Below are 18,788 nucleotides of genomic sequence, written 5' to 3'. Positions count from 1 at the left end.
GCAAGGGATTTTCGCCATAATTTTAAAATATAACGTCATCCCAATACAAAAGATGGAGTGATCAGTGACCTTATCAACTTTTGAACCGAGCCATAGTCATAAAACCTTGTAAAAAGCAACAACAACGTCATTTAAATTTGAGGATTGCAGATAATGTCTGTTAAGGTGAATGTTTGTCTTATTTAATATGTTGCAAAAAAAATTTATTAGCAAATAAAGAGGCAATTAAATATTATAGGAAAAATTAAGAAAAAAAGAAATGATTTTGCTATCACTGGGCATCAATATGACCTGCAGTGGAGATATGATAACGTCACAAACATAGGCCTGCACGCAAAGAGTATAAAAATCAAACTGATGTTTGATCAAATCACAGTCACGTCGAGACTTTCCATTGTTTGAGTGGTCAGTATATTGAAGACATCCTTAAAAAACTAATGAAAAAATTTGTCCTCATTTGAAGACAATGAAGATTTCAATAATACTTTTATGCTTGGCCGGTTTGGCGGCAGGCAGAGTAATTGTCCAGAGGCCACCAATAAATGTGCAGCAGGTTGTAGGCAAACGAAATGGTAAGGATTTGGAAAAAGAAGTACATATAAATAAAAAGTCCTTGACTAACTTGTATCCTATATTCAGTTATTGGGCATCTTTATACAATGACTCGAGATGAATTACTTCGTCAAAAGTTCATTTTGGATGTGTTAAAACAAATCGAACTACCAATGCAGGACATTAAGGAGATCTCAAAAGAGGATATAATTGATGAAAATATATATGTGGGAGTAAGTAACGAGTGTAAAAGTGTGAGAATAAGATATTAATAGAAGTCCTTTTTCCCGAAAGCCTCTCGACAACGACATGCAACTGATGCTTGAGCTGATTCGCGATAATCGCATGTTGCAACGCAATATGTCATTCTCCATTACCAATGAAATGCATTTACGCCAATTAATTGGCTTATATCGTCTCTTTGTTCGATGCCGTGACTTTGAAATGTTACAACGTCTGGCCATTTTGGCACGTCAAACAATTAATCCTGTATTATTTGTAAATGCATTGACACTGGCTTTGGAAGATCGCCATGATACCCAAATGTTGATTGTACCAGCCTTGTATGAAATTCTACCACAAACATATATCAATAAGAACTCCATAATACGTTCCGTGGAAAATGTCGAAAGTAGTGATCGAGTGATGCAAAGAAATTTGGCTTCTTCACGTCCCAATATCTTGGATATTATTGATACTAGAGACATGACTGTACGTAACAACCAAGGATCAGTGGTTGTAGATAGAGACCAATTGTGGATGCCGTGGCGTGATGTTCACCACCAATTGTCGCTTCAAAATCGACTTGGAGATAGAAATCAAATGGATATTTCGATTAGTCCAAGAACTGATATCAAGGGTCTTATTTCCGAAGATTTTGGTTTGAGAGCTTTCCTTAATATTCTCATCGATGAACTAATCATCAATCACACAAGTGAAGATATTGTGATTGCCAACGATCAAACGGTAGGTTGTTAGAAGAACATATATCTCTAAGAATTTATTTCCAATTTGCTGTTATCGTCAAGAATTTCTAAAGGAAATCTTGTTTTCGACATGAATTTCTATAGAAAATCTTGTTATCGACAAATATCTGTAAAGAAAATCTTGTTATCGACAAGAATTTTTATAGGAAATCTTGTTATAAACAAGAATTTCTATAGAAAATCTTGTTATCGACAAGAATTTCTATAGAAAATCTTGTTATCGACAAGAATTTCTATAGAAAATCTTGTTATCGACAAGAATTTCCATGGAAAATCTTGTTATCGACAAGAATTTCTATAGGAAATCTAGTTATCGACAAGAATTTCTATAGAAAATCTTGTTATCGACAAGAATTTCTATAGAAAATTTTGTAATCGACAATAATTTCTGTAGAAAATTTTGTTATCGACAATAATTTCTATAGAAAATCTTGTTATCGACAATACTTGCTATAGAAAATCTTGTTATCGACAATACTTGCTATAGAAAATCTTGTTATCGGCTAGAATTTTTATAGAAAATCTTGTTATCGACAGTAATTTCTATAGAGAATTTTGTTATCGACAAGAATTTCTATAGAAAATCTTGTTATCGACAAGAATAGAAAATATTGTTATCGTCTTATTATCGACAATAATTTCTATAGAAAATCTTGTTATCGACAATAATTTCTATAGAAAATCTTGTTATCGACAAGAATTTCTATAGAAAATCTTGTTATCGACAAGAATTTCTATAGAAAATCTTGTTATCGACAGGAATTTCTATAGTAAATCTTATTATCGACAAGAATTTCTATAGAAAATATTGTTATCGACAAGAATTTCTATAGAAAATCTTGTTGTCGACAAGAATTTTTATAGAAAATCTTGTTATCGACAAGAATTTCTATAGAAAATCTTCTTATCGGCAAGAATTTCTATAGAAAATCTTGTTATCGACAAGAATTTCGATAGAAAATATTGTTATCGACAAGAATTTCTATAGAAAATCCTGTTATCGACAAGAATTTCTATAGAAAATTTTATAATCGACAATAATTTCTATAGAAAATCTTGTTATCGGCAAGAATTTTTATAGAACATTTTGCTATAGACAAGAATTTTTATAGAATATTTTGTAATCGACAATAATTTTCATAGAAAATCTTGTAATCGACAATAATTTTCATAGAAAATCTTGTTATCGACAAGAATTTTTAAAGAAAATCTTGTTATCGACAAGAATTTTTCTAGAAAATCTTGTTATCGACAAGAATTTTTCTAGAAAATCTTGTTATCGACAATTTTTAAAGAAAATCTTGTTATCGACAAGAATTTCTATAGAAAATTTTGTAATCGACAAGAATTTCTAAAGAAAATCTTGTTATCGAGAAGAATTTTTCTAGAAAATCTTGTTATCGGCAAGAATTTCTATAGAAAATTTTGCTATCGACAAGAATTTTTATAGAAAATTTTGTAATCGACAATAATTTTCATAGAAAATCTTATAATCGACAATAATTTTCATAGAAAATCTTGTTATCGACTAGAATTTTTAAAGAAAATCTTGTTATTTTTATAGAAAGTTTTGTATTCGACAGGAATTTTTCTAGAAAATCTTGTTATCGACAAGAATTTCTATAGAAAATCTTCTTATCGGCAAGAATTTCTATAGAAAATCTTGTTATCGAGAAGAATTTCGATAGAAAATCTTGTTATCGACAAGAATTTCTATAGAAAATCTTGTTATCGATAAGAATTTCTATAGAAAGTTTTGTAATCGACAAGAATTTCTAAAGAAAATCTTGTTATCGACAAGAATTTCTATAGAAAATCTTGTTATCGACAAGAATTTCTATAGAAAATCTTGTTATCGACATGAATTTCTATAGAAAATCTTGTTATCGACAAGAATTGCCATAGAAAATCTTGTTATCGACAATACTTGCTATAGAAAATCTTGTTATCGACACGAATTTCTATAGAAAATCTTGTTATCGGCACGAATTTCTATAGAAAATCTTGTTATCGGCACGAATTTCTATAGAAAATCTTGTTATCGACAAGAATTTCTATAGAAAATCTTGTTATCGACAAGAATTTCTATAGAAAATCTTGTTATCGACAAGAATTTCTATAGAAAATCTTGTTATCGACAAGAATTTCTATAGAAAATCTTGTTATCGACAAGTATTTCTATAGAAAATCTTGTTGTCGACAAGAATTTCTATAGAAAACTTTGTTATCGACAAGAATTTTTATAGAAAATCTTGTTATCGACAAGAATTTCTATAGAAAATCTTGTTATCGACAAAATTTGTTATAGAAAATCGTGATATCGACAAGAATTTCTAAAGAGAAACTTGTAATCGACAAGAATTTCTATAGAAAATTTTGTAATCGATAATAATTTCTATAGAAAATCTTATTATCGACAAGAATTTCGATAGAAAATCTTGTTATCGACAAGAATTTCTATAGAAAATCTTGTTATCGACAAGAATTTCTATAAAAATTATGTTACCGACAATTATTTCATCAGAAATTATCTTTAATCTTCAATTATTCCTACAGAAATTCTTTTATTGGCAAGAATTTCAATATAAAAAAATTTTATCCTCAATCATTTCTATAGAAACTAATGTTATCGAGTAGAATATTTACATATATTGTTGCTATCGACAAAAAATGCATGTGGGCAATTGAATTAATATATTTTTTCTTCTTTTTATAAACAGCAACAAGTAACTGATAAGCTTATTGGAAAATCGCGTATGCGTTTAACAGATATCCTTATGCCCCAACAGAGAGCTCCTCGAAGCATCCTAGCAAATGTGGCGGAAGACAATCAAAAAATACACCTAGGACAATTAGTTATACATCATTTAAAACAAATTTTGGCACGATTAAATATTGAAAGGATTTCCCTACAAAAAATCGATAATACAAATGTGATTGATGATAACATGGAAGTGATAAAGATATTGGATCTCCTGGATGTGAATCGAGAGGATAAAATATTGATTCAAAACAAACTAAGCATGATGATGCAAATGGGTATAATAAACCGAGAAGATATCAATGAAATACTTGATGTAATGCGTCGTGATGTTGGCATGGTTTCTGAAATAGGTAGGGTGTATAAAATCGAAGTTTTGTTAAAGCTGATTATGCTCAAGAATGTGGATGTAAGGAAAATTATCGACATTATGAACATTGACGACAGAATGGAAATTATTGATCAAGTTAATATCCTAAATCGAATGCCCTTAAGGGAAGCAATGAATGCGATGGAGAACATGGAGGTGAGAATGAAAATGCAGATCATAAACATTATGGATGTTATCGATAGTATCATGTTAATGGATCACAATGGTGGGATGTCGAACGTGGACAAGATGTCTGAGAATACCTTAGAAACCATTATTACTGATTTGTTGGATCTTGACATCAATACCCGCAGTCGTTTGTTGAATAAACTGAGGAGAATGCTTGATATGGGCTTGATGACCAGAATGGATATCATGGAAATAGTGGAAGTTATCAAAAAGTTGGCAATGTTGCAAAGAGATATAACAGCATCTCAAATGGTAACTAAAATTGATGTGATGCTGAAATTAATTATGCTGCAAAATGTAGATTTGGTGAGAATAATGGATCTAATGACAAACGGAGATGTCTTAAAGCAATTGAACATTGATGTGTATAACACGCAGAACATCAAGACGATGAACTTGAGGGAAAGAATTACATTAATTGATCAAATCAATGTGTTAAACCGAACCCCCCTAATGGAAAGAATGAACATGGTAGAGAACACCGACGTGAGAATAAAAGAGGGTATAATGACAATGGTGGATGTTATCGATATACTAATGGAAATGGGTAACATCGATATTTTACGGAATATGGAATTGAAAAGTGGAAAAACCATAACGACAACAGATAATGTAGATATTTTAATGATAACTGATTTATTGGATCTTGATATCAATACCCGCAGTCGTTTGATTAATAAAATGAGGAGAATGCTTGATGTGGGCTTGATGACCAGAACGGATATCATGGAAATAGTGAAATTTATCAAAAAGGCGGCAATGTTGCAACGAAATATTACAGCAACACAAATGGTAACTAAAATTGATGTGATGCTGAAATTGATTATGCTGCAAAATGTAGATTTGGTGAGAATAATGGATCTAGTGACAAACGGTGATGTCTTAAAGCAATTGAACATTGATGTGTATATCACGCAGAACATCAAGATAATGAGCTTGAGGGAAAGAATGGCATTAATTGATCAAATCAATGTAATAAACCGAATCCCCCTAATGGAAAGAATGAACATGGTGGAGAACATCGACGTGAGAATGAAAGAGGGTATAATGACAATTATTAATGTTATCGATATAATAATGGAAATGGGTAATATCGATATTCTACGGAATATTGGAATAAAGTATGGAAATACCATGATTACAATGGATAATGTGGATATATCAATGATAACTGATTTATTGGATCTTGACAACAATACCCGTAGCCGTTTGGTAAATAAAATGAGGAAAATGATTGATATGGGCATAATGACCCGAATGGATATCATAGAAATTGTGGAAGTAATCAAAAAAATAACAATGCTGCAAAGAAATATTACTGCAACACAAATTGTAACTAAAATTGATGTGATGCTGAAACTAATTATGATCCAGAATGTAGATGTGATGAAAATTATTGATCTAATGGTAACGGGAGATGAAATCGAGAGGCTGAATATTGATATGTATTTGTTGCGGAACATCAAGATGATGAGCATGCATGAAAGAATGACATTAATTGATCAAATCAATGTGCTAAACCGAACCCCCCTAATGGATAGAATCAACATGATGGAGAGCATGTATGTGAGAATGAAAGAGGGTATAATGACAATAATGAATGTTATCGATATAATAATGGAAATCGGTAAAATCAATATTTTGCGGAATATAGAAATGAAGTTTGGAAATACCATGAGGACAATAGACAACGTGGATATTTCAATGATAACTGATTTGTTGGATATTGATATCTACACCCGCAGTCGTTTGATAAATAAAATGAGGAGAATGCTTGATGTGGGCTTGATGACCAGAATGGATATCATGGAAATAGTGGAAGTTATCACAAAGTTGACAATGTTGCAAAAAAATATTACAGCATCTCAAATCGTAACTAAAATTGATTTGATGCTGAACTTAATTATGCTACAAAATGTAGATTTGGTGAGAATAATGGATCTAATGACAAACGGATATGTTTTAAAGCAATTGAACATTGATGTGGATATAACGCGGAACATCAAGATGATGAGCTTGAGGGAAAGAATGACATTAATTGATCAAATCAATGTTTTAAATCGAACCCCCCTAATGGAAAGAATGAACATGGTGGAGAACATCGACGTGACAATGAAAGAGGGTATAATGACAATTATTAATGTTATCGATATAATAATGGAAATGGGTAATATCGATATTCTACGGAATATTGGAATGAAGTCTGGAAATACCATGATTACAAAGGATAATGTGGATATATTAATGATAACTGATTTATTGGATCTTGACAACAATACCCGTAGCCGTTTGGTAAATAAAATGAGAAAAATGATTGATATTGGCATAATGACCCGAATGGATATCATAGAAATTGTGGAAGTAATCAAAAAGTTGGCAATGTTGCATCGAAATATTACTGCAACACAAATTGTAACTCAAATTGATGTGATGCTGAAATTAATTATGCTCCAGAATGTGGATTTGGTGAGAATGATGGACGTAATAACAACTGGAGGGCGACTGAATATTGATATGAGCATGAGAGAAAGAATGACATTAATTGATCAAATCAATGTGATAAACCAAACCCCCCTAATGGAAAGAATCAACATTATGGAGAACATGGATGTGAGAATGAAAGAGAGTATAATAACAATAATGAATGTTATCGATAACATGTTGTTAATGGACGATATGGTTATGTTGCGCAATATTTTTGACATGCGCAATGTTGATCAAATAATTAACAATTCAGATCTTGCAATGATCATTGATATGTTGCCTAAGAATGAGAGAATCCTATTGAGGGACCAAATGAAAAAGTTAATTAATATGGGAATGATGAATGAAATTGATATAAACGAATTTATCGATATTCTGAAAACTTTAAGAACATTGGATAAAGGTATAATGGCAAATAAAATCGATATGTCCTTAAAATTGATTATGCTCCGGAATGTAAATGTTGTGAAAATTTTGGATCTAATGGCAACCGGAGATGTTATGAAACGATTGAACATTGATAAGGAAATGATGCAGACGATTAACACGATAAGTATAAGGGAAAGAATGTCATTAATTGATCAAATCAATGTGATGAACCGCATGTCACTAATAGAAAGAATGAACATAATGGAAAACATGGATGTGAGAATGAAAAGGTATATCATGACAATTATGAATATTATCGATAACATGATGTTAAAGAACGATTTGGTTTTGTTGCGCAATATTGTTGACATGAAAAATGTTGATAAAATAAACACCATGATGGATATGACCAGCAACAATAGAAGGTATAGGGTTGACAAGGTAGATCTTTCAATGTTCATAGACATTTTGCCAATGAATGAGAGAACTCTATTGAATGAAAAACTAATGAAAATGATCGATATTGGAATGATCAATGAAGTAGATATAATGGAAGTTGTTGCTATTCTGAAAAATTTGCAAAACATGGATAAAGTTGTATTGGCGAATAAAATTGATATGATGCTAAAATTGATTATGATCCAAAATGTGGATGTAATGAAAATGATGGACATGATAAAAACAAGTAATATAATTAAGGGCATAAACAACAAAAAAACCATTGATATGATAAAGAAAATGGTTAAACTAAATGGCAAAGAAAGAATAGTTTTAGTCGAAAAACTAAATACGTTTAACCAAATGCCCCTAATGGAGAGAATAAACTTGATCGAGAGCATTGATAAGAAAATTAAAATTGAAATTATCACCATAATGGATGTTATCGATAACCTGATCGAAATGAATCAATTCGATATGTTGCGGAATGTGATTGTAATTAAGAATGTGAATCAAATGAACTCGATTGGCAGGATTAATATAATCAATACTATGAATGTGAGGAACGGAATGGATCTTACAGTGATCACTGATATATTGGGCATAAATATGAATGAGAGAATCCCATTTATAAACAAATTGAGAAAAATTATCGATATCGGTATGATAAACAATAATGATATTTTGGAGATTGTTGGGATTTTGAAAAATATGAGGACAATGGAACAATATGTAATAATGGAGAGAATGGATATAATGATAAAATTGATAATGTTACAGAATGTTGATGTAATTAAAATACTAGATATGATCAGAACTACAGACATTATGAAGACCTTGAATATGAATGGCAAAATGATAGCGATAATGAGATTGCGAATAAACAGCGTAAAGGAAAGGATGTTGTTAATTGATCAAATTAATATTTTAAACCGAATACCTCTGGAGAGAAGAATAAGTATGTTGGATAACATGGATATCAATATAAAACTGGATATTTTGACCATAATGGATGTTATCGATACCCTGATAATAACAAACAAAATGGACATACTGCAAAGTATGATAAAGAATATAGGTCAAACGGACTCTATCGATATGATTGATAAAATTAACAGAATTTATATGATCCACCAAAAAGACAACAAGCTAATGATGAACAACATGGGAAGGATAAACTTGATGCAACAAAATATAGGTATGACAAACAACATGGCGGAAATTACAAACAACGTAGATGCAATGGAAGGTGTAATGCAAGAAATATCCCTACGTCTGGAACAAAAATTGTCAGCTATCAACAACCAAAAACAACTACCTGATTACTTACGAACGCAGCAGATAAATCAAGTTATACTAAATGAAGTTTTACAACAAATTATACAAATTTCCAAATTAATGCCCAACATTGAAATATCCAACCTCCTTGACAACCCCATGATCGCAACAGTATTACAACAAATCATTAACACAATAGAACAACAACAAACCCAACAACTTGAAATCCCATACGAATGCAAGATAGAAGAAATTGCACGAGACTCCGTAACCATAAATAACCTAAAAATTGATGAGCTGCGCACATTTGTAGAAGAAACCCCCCTTGATTTGAGCAACACACTGCGTAATGGAAAAAATATTATTGGTCTCACGCCACGCCTCAATCACAAAGCATTTACCATTAACATTGACATAACATCGGAACGCCAACAACATGTCATCATTCGCACACTTCTAATACCCAAATTACATGCCTTAATGACCATTGAAGAACAACGCCGAAATGCTTTAGTTCTTGACATTTTCGATGTTGATTTGCGGCAAGGGCGTAATGTAATCTCACGCAATTCCCTCGACATCAACTGGACCGGACGGGATGTTACTTTATATAGAGACATTTATGAACGTGTTATGCGAGCCATAGAGGGTAATATTGATTTAACCATTGATTCCATTGTGGGACAAACTACGTTAATGCCACATCGTCTTCTATTGCCTCGGGGTCGTGTTGAGGGTCTGCCTATGCAAATAATGGTTATCATTACACCAGTCGAAGGAAATAAGTTGATCAGCCGACAACCTACACACCTTGGTATGGATTCTCTTATTTTAGATAATTTGCCCTTGATATACCCTTTGGACTGTGGTGGAATGGTAAATATTGAAAATGTTGGGCAACTATCCAATATCATATTAAAGGATGTCATGATTTATCACAATGATGAAAATGTTATGTAAACTTAATACCAAATAAGGAAAAAGGACAATGAACGAACAAAGGACGATAACGAACAAAGGACTGAAACAAACAAATATGTTAATGTGTTATTCATTAATTTTAAGTTAAATTTTGTATGAGAAGAAATTTTAAATAAAAAAGTGAAATGTAGAAATGCAAACTATGGCTATGGTTGAATTCTCTTTGGGGATATGGGAAGTTAAAGGCCAATCTTAAGAAGTAAAGGTGCGAACAGATTGAGAAATTCACGCTTATCCGAGCCTGAATTTATGTACAAGAATAAAGAAATCCAAAATCGCATTCGAATTAGGTAGTACCTGGCCTTTATTCATTTACATAAACTTGAGCGTGAAGCAATCAACAAAAGTCATTGTGTTTCTACCTTAAGCATGATAATCTATTTTCATGCTTGTTTTACATTAGCCATCGTTTCGTGATTACGCAGACGTGATCACAATAAACAAGGTAGATGGCGAAGGTTAAAATACAATGAACTTTGTTGCTAGCTTCACGCTTGATTTCATGTAAAAGCCGAATGGCCAAGTACTACCTAATTAAAATGTGATCTTGCATTTCGTTATTCTTGTACTTAAATTTAGGCTTGGATAAGCATGAATTTCTCATTCTGTTCGCACCTTAAAGGCCTAGCTACATAAGCTGCCTTGCTTGTTTCTGATAAAAGAATAATAAAGAAAAGGGCAACCCAGTTAGAAATTTTTTCGGCCTTTTTTATTTTTATTATGTCAGAAATGAAGCAGGAAAGCAAGGCAATCAGGCGAGGCAACTTATGTATCCAGGCCTTTATGCAACAAACATTTTAAATTTGTAAAAAAGTTAAAACAAATAAATTACTTTGTTACAATGTTAATTTTTGTGTTCATTGTGTTCCTGTACTTTTTTCGTGTTAAAATTAGCAAATGAGCGAAATGTCAAAATATACTTTCCTATACAATTGCATAAACTCTAGCAGAAATGTCAAAATAAACGTATAAGGTAATCAGATGACAGCATAGACTAATGAAGGTGTAGACATAGACTAATGAAGGTGTAGACGAAGAATTGTTCTCAGCATGTTACTTAGTATGCTCTGTAATAGTTAGATGGCGTTAGTGGTAATTTTTTTTAACATTGAGATACTACACGACATATTTGAGCGAAAATCATAGCATGTCGAGAACATATTGAGTGGAAGGGCAACATCTATAAAAAATAAACACATTAAAATTCTCTATCTATAGATTATTTTGTCTATGGAGCTACTACACGACATATTTGAGTGACAACTTCAGGATATCATGAGCATATTGAATGGATGGGCGCCATCTACAAAAAACAAGCACACTACAATTTCTCTGTCTATTCTTTTATTAGTCTATGATGACAGCAAACAAGCTGCTAGTTTCTACTCGGCCAAATTTGTATAGCAGAAAATTTTATTCTGCTCCAGTATTTTGCAGGTTCTGGAATACAACTGTTCCAGAACCTTCAAGAATCTACAAAACTTTACTACGATAACAATATTTCCCTTATGTTATCGAAAAAATAGTAAAAATTTGTTGATTATTGCAGTTCTGGAACACATTTATCAATCAAAATTATCAATAATTTTGATGCTATAACGATAAAATATTTTTTGTACATTTGTTAGTATTATACACAGAAAATGTGACATAAAATTTTACTATGAATTTCGAAATAAAGCAGTAAATTTCTATATTATCGTATATTTTTAACGGCAAATTAAATGTGCAAAAACTTATTTTGAAAGTTCATGTTCGATCAGCTGCACATATTTATCTACCTTGATTATTGTGATATGTTTGAAATCAAAAACGACAACGAGGTGTATTTCAGGATTTCGTGAAATTCTGTGGATTTCGGAGCACAAGTATACTTGCACTGAAATGACTAGTGGGTGCGATATCTATCGAAAAGATATGACTCTCAAAATAAGATCTACTTCCGTAATGTACTATGTCGGTGCATTCCTTCCTCCGCAAAACTTTTGAACTTTAATCCTAATCCACATTTTTATCGGCAAGTTCAAATGTCCAAAAAGTGCCACAAAATTCTGAAAAGACCCTAAATACATTCGATCTGTCCGTAGATGAAAGTCCCAATTCACATAGGCTGAGGGTATATGGTAATATTCAAAAATGTTTTACAATCGTTGAAGTTGAGGTTCACCATTTAATAAGTCGCGAACTGTCAATATATTTTATACAATATGAATATATTTATATTAATTGAAGCGTTTTAGCCGGGGTCGCTTAAAATGAACCATAACAAATAATTTATGTGGAAGCTGTGTTGGTGGTAATATTAAAAAATGGGTGAAAATGTGTTGAAGTTTACAAGTTTTTTTGTGTTCTTTCTTGATTTCTGGTTAAACCACGGAAAATGCGGACCTGCGCTCAAAGAAAGAATTGAAGAATACCCCTTGGGCAACATGGTTCTAATGCATGACTTTTCGATATATACACTGCATCCCCCTAAAATCGATGCTGACATTTTGAAGTTTTGAAATCCGGGTTTTTTAAATTGTTCTTATAATTGGAGGGCGCAACCAGATAATTACCCAAGTTATTTATTGGATTGTAGAACTCGTGATTCCACGTCGTTTGATGTATATCTCATGAGTGTGCTTCATACAGCTCCCTAGTAATAGGAGTCCAAAGTCGAAATTTTGGTGCGTACATTTTCTTTAAAAACCTATTTTTTGCCTTCAAAATTAACAACTGTGACTCAGGTACCCTTGAACCCTGCGTGATTTTAGTTTTTTTACGCGCCGGATCTAATGAACCCCTCTGCTTTCAAATCCATCCACTAAAACGGCGATTATAGATACATTGAGAGTAGGAAATTCTGCAAAATTATATTTTGATGATTCCGCGCATTGAACCGCGATTTTCTTTGGTTATTTTTACATAAATGGAATCCTTTATACGCGATTATATTATTTTCCAAAACCGTGTGGCATAAATTACCGGGATTCTGGAGTAATATTCGTATAAAATAGAATTTGGTAGCACATCCGCGGTTCTTGACGAATTTGTTTAAAATTTGTTATAATGACGTATTTGTTATAGGCGGTCACTGAAATCGGATGCGCCTTATAATCGTATGTACATCGCGCAATTTTTACCCACATAAAGTATTTTTTAACAGTAAGATGCAGCTGACGGCACACTTTGGTCGCTGAATGAAATGTGGAAAAATCGCTACATATTGATAGATATGCACTCGCTGTATCTGAAAAGCACATGCGTCTTAACTGATTTTAACGAATTCGCGAATTATACGTTTTTTTAACTTTTATGTTTTTTCTTTGGTTGTAATTTCAATATTACTTTCTATTTCATAATCCTATAGGTTATCAAAGTAAGCAAATACACATTCGGGTTTGTCATCGCATTTTCCCTGAAGAAGTTTCAGCGATGTCCGTCAGTCCTTGCATCGAAATTTAGGGAAATAGTAGAATAACTCCCAAAAATGTTTTTTCTATTTTTCGTAGTAAACAAAAAAATATATTTTTGAAATAATATTCCAACAATAAGTTTTCGTCTTTCGTTGTTGCTGTAATATGGCAGTTATAAATACTATCGTTAAAATTTTGGTCTCATATTTTTCTACGCGTTGTCTAGATTCTGTACGTATTTTTAAATTATTTTTTTAGAGATTTTTTGGACTCTGATTTAGAATAAATAAAATTTATTCCAAGATTTCTTCAATATTTTTTTGATTTTCCGCGAAAATAAAAATAAATTTAGCAACTATTTTAGCATCTACGGATAGATATCAAATGCTGCTAACGATTCATATATACATGTTCTTATTACAACACAATAGGAATTTTTAAATATTTTTTCTTTACAAGAGAGTAAAACCGCATATAACTTTTGAGTGCAGCATTCAATTTTGTGAACGCGAACAGATTTGAAACCACGATTTTTTTCATAACCCATGTACCAAAAATGGCGGATGTGCTCGCCAAAAAAGTTTTTAATTTTTTTTTCTATGTAATTGTAAAGGAAATTTGAAATTTACCATATGTATATCTGTCGGCAAAGCCAACTGATACTTTTTACTTGTTTTTTATTTATTTTGCTTAAAATTGAATAACTTTTTCATTGCTTTGGAGTTAGTTTTTCTTTCATACATTGCACTATAGGTAATTTGGCCTCTTTTTGAGGCAAAAATTAACCCACTTAGCGCTGAGAATTTTTTTGCGAGAAAACTTAAAATTGTCTATGAAAATTATATCTTTGAGACTTTTTAAGCATTTTTAAATAAATAACCTTTCTCTCTAAAACGTATAGTTTTCCTGCAATCGGGCCTTCTTTTAAAAGTGCCAAAAACTTTGGAGGGTAATATTGGTGTATCCGTACATGCCAATCCCTTGGTTTTTGATTGAGAAAATACTCTTACTATATTGCTAAGAAATCCCTGACTTTATATGATTCTAATATTTATGATAAAATTTTTATCGCATATTTAATTTTTTCATCAAAAGTCGAAAATTACAAAAAAGTCGATTTTTTTGAGTAGCTTGGGTTTTAGGCCAATTGCGTGGAAATGCGTAGGTCAAATGACAGATAACAGACAATACTATAACAAAATGCAAAACAAAAAAACCACAAAAATCTTCGAAAAAAAAAAACAGAGTATTACGTCAATTTTTGCAACCATTTTTGTGGCGTTTAAACGACCAATGACGAAACAACACGAAATTACAATAATCCAGGGAGATTTTAATGCAAAAGTTGGGAAGGAAGAAACAACTGATGTAACAGGAAAATTTGGTTTAGGTAAACGAAACGAAAGAGGCGAGAGATTAATTCAATTCTGCCAAGAGTATAAATACAAAGTTACTAATACGCTGTTTTGCCTCCATCCGAGGCGTTTGTATACTTGGAAGTCGCCACAAGATAACAGTGAAAATATTGTGAGAAACCAAATAGATTACATCTTAATAAATAAGAGATATGCTTCCTGTGTGAGCAAATGTTCCACATATCCTGGCGCTGACGTTCCCTCAGATCATATCCTTTTACTTTGCAAAATACACATAAAACTGGCAATCACACGAAAGAAAAAACCGCAGAAGAAAGTTAATTTTGATAGACTTAATGATGAATTAACGAGACACTCGATAAAAACCTGACTAAACGCGGAATTGAATAACATCGTAGAAGATAGCGAAAATATATGGGATGATGTTAAAGGATTCATCAACAATATAACTATAAATATGTTAGGTACTTCAGCGTCTAATAGAGAAAAGGCATGGATAACAGACGAAATACGAGCTCTACGCAAAGAAAGAAGAAAATACAAGAACATAAATTATGAAAAATACTGGGAAATAAATCAGGAAATAAAAATCGCAACTCGGGCTGCAAAAAATTCACAAATACAAAAACAATGCCAGGAAATTGAAAGATTACAAAATCTCCACGACGATTTCAATCTCCATAAAAAATTGGAAGAGGCATCCGGGATATATTCCAGAAGATCGTCCACATTTCTCTTTGATGAGAATAATATAGCCCATTATGAAATTGCGGATAAGAAAAAACTCTGGGAAACATACAGTGGCACAGGAAAGAATACATACACCCTACAAAAATGCAGTTTAGGCTAAATCGTTGGGTTTTTTACAGTAACAACTGCACTGTGTGGCTCCTTGGTGACAAAATAACCATAATTACAGAAATATATTTTAATCTAATACGTATATTAAAACAATTAAAGAAATTCTATTTTCACAACACAGAAAAGTATACATACACCCCAAGGAAATACGAGTATTATCGTAAAATTTATGGAATTAGTAGCAAAATTTATACATTTTTTAGTTTTGGCGAATGTCTCTGGGTGTGTGAGATATATTTTAGAGAAAAGAAAATAATTTTTGGGGGTCAAATGCCGTTACTTAGGGTCAAATTTCATATATGCCTCGTTAAAGCTGACCCTTCCTTAATTTTTTGCGTTTTTAGGTATTGTACTTTATAAAAAGCACAAAATTAGTTTCAGATTGCAAATCTTGAGACCCAAGAAAGCTTTGGAGTTGTTATTGAGCAAAATATTCCATCCTGGACGTCGATTAATGCACGTTTTTCCTCAAATTTCTCAGGAAGTTAATCTATTCCGCGGAATTCCTGGCGCAAATTACATACAAAATGCATTGAATTGCTTTGCAATATGGTCTGATACAATCCTTGGGCATTAATTGAATCAGAAATGTGACATATTTTGTTACAAACCTGTTCCCAAAGCTTCTAAAGCAACAAAATATAAGCACTACCAAAAAACCATGAAATTTGTACTGTGAACAACGTTGTTTTCGTATTATGATCATTACCGTCACTATAGGCGCGAAACGTTTCGTATAATTGTACATTTCTGAGTCAATTGATGCCCAAGCATTGTATCCGACAATGTTACAAGGCAATTCAAGGCCTTCTATATGTAATTTGCACCGAGAATTCCGCGGAATCTATTCACTTCCTGAGAAATCTGAGGGAAAACGTGCATTTATCGGCGTTCAGGAAGGTATATTATGCACAAAAACAACTTCAAAGCTTTCTAGGGTCTCAAGATTTGCCATCTGATACGAATTTTGTGCTTTTTATAAAGTACAATACCTAAAAACGCACAAAATTAAGCAAGGGTCAGCTTTAACGAGGTATATAGGAAATTTGACCCTAAGTAACGGCATTTGACCCCCAAAAATGATTGTCTTTTCTCTAAAATATATCTCAGACACCCAGAGACATTCGCCAAAACTAAAAAATGTATAAATTTTGCTACTAATTCCATAAACTTTACGATAATACTCGTATTTCCTTGGGGTGTATGTATACTTTTCTGTGTTGTGAAAATTGAATTTCTTTAATTGTATTAAATATACGTATTAGATTAAAATAAATTTGTGTAGTTATGGTTATTTCGTCACCAAGGAGCCACACAGTGCAGTTGTTACTGTAAAAAACCCAACGATTTAGCCTAAACTGCATTTTTGTAGGGTGTATGTATACTTTCCTGTGCCACTGTATATAAAAGCTCTTTTCACAGACGAAAGTCGAACACAACTACAAAATATAGAACATCAAAGCGGTGTAACGATAAGATCCATTACGGAGGAGGAATTAAAATCAACTATAAAATCCATGAAAGACAAAAAAGCAACGGGTCCGGATAAAATACCCACCGAAGTACTCAAATTAATAGAAGGAAGAAATATACAATTAATATTGAGAATATTCAATCAAATTTACTCTACAGGACAATACCCTCAAGACTGGCTGGAATCGACATTTGTAACCATACCTAAGAAAAATAATGCGAATTCGTGCGGCGATTTCAGACTAATTAGCCTTATGAGCCATGCTTTAAAAATCTTTTTAAAAATAATACACCGACGAATATACCCATTATGCGAGATGCATATGGGTAAGACACAATTTGGATTCAGAGAAAGCATGGGTACCCGGGAAGCATTGCTTGCAGTTCAGGTTCTAGTACAAAAATGCCGCGAAGTTCAAAAGGACGTATTTCTTTGCTTCGTGGATTACGAGAAAGCATTTGATAGCGTGAAACACGATAAACTAATGAATATTTTAACGGATATTGGACTAGAAGAATGCGATAAAAGATGTATTCAAAATCTATACTGGAAACAAGTATCAAAAATTAAAGTGGATGGTGAATTATCTGACAATATCCCAATTTCAAAGGGTGTAAGGCAAGGATGTATTTTGTCACCACTTCTGTTCAATCTATATTCAGAAAAAATATTTCAAGAATCAATAGCTTCCAAGAACATTGGTATTAGTATAAACAATATCCTCATCAATAACATTCGCTACGCTGATGACACCACATTACTGGCAAGCAGCTTAGCAGGATTACAACGACTAGTAGATGCACTTATGAAGACTAGTGAAAAATATGGGTTAAAAATCAACATAAGAAAAACAAAATATATGATTGTCAGCAGAAAACATGTGGATAGTAATGTACCAATGATAATAAATAACACACAAATAGAAAGAGTAAGAACATACAAATATCTAGGAGTACAGATAAACGAACAATGGGATATGTCAAGCGAAATCAAATGTCGAATTGAAGCAGCGAGAAACGCATTTTCTAAATATAAGAGAACGCTGACCAGCCATGATATAAGTCTATCAACAAAAATACGTTTTGCCAGATGCTACATATTTTCAGTATTATTATACTCTGCCGAAACCTGGACGCTAAAGCTAGCAGACGAAAAACGAATTAATTCTTTTGAAATGTGGATTTATCGCCGTATCCTAAAAATTCGCTGGACAGACCGCATTTCAAATGAAGAAGTGCTACGACGGATGAATGTCGAACGAGAAGTTATAC

The 18,788-nt window shown here is 32.3% G+C and overlaps 1 protein-coding gene across 1 annotated transcript; it reads left to right on the top strand.

Moving 5' to 3' along the window:
• Positions 1-372: 372 nt before the first annotated feature.
• Positions 373-10,548, top strand: LOC141391320 (uncharacterized). Its single transcript, XM_073964232.1, has 4 exons — positions 373-572; positions 640-785; positions 847-1,518; positions 4,259-10,548. The coding sequence occupies exons 1-4, from the start codon at positions 467-469 to the stop codon at positions 10,385-10,387; spliced, it is 7,053 nt and encodes a 2,350-aa protein (XP_073820333.1). The 5' UTR covers positions 373-466; the 3' UTR covers positions 10,388-10,548.
• The last annotated feature ends 8,240 nt before the right edge of the window (positions 10,549-18,788 follow it).

This window comes from Musca autumnalis, unplaced genomic scaffold (genome assembly GCF_047663935.1).
Source record: "Musca autumnalis isolate F117 unplaced genomic scaffold, ASM4766393v1 scaffold_1, whole genome shotgun sequence".
In the NCBI taxonomy this organism is placed as follows: Eukaryota; Metazoa; Arthropoda; class Insecta; order Diptera; family Muscidae; genus Musca; species Musca autumnalis.
Note: the sequence above shows the minus strand (reverse complement) of the source record. Positions and strands in the feature narration are given on the sequence as shown.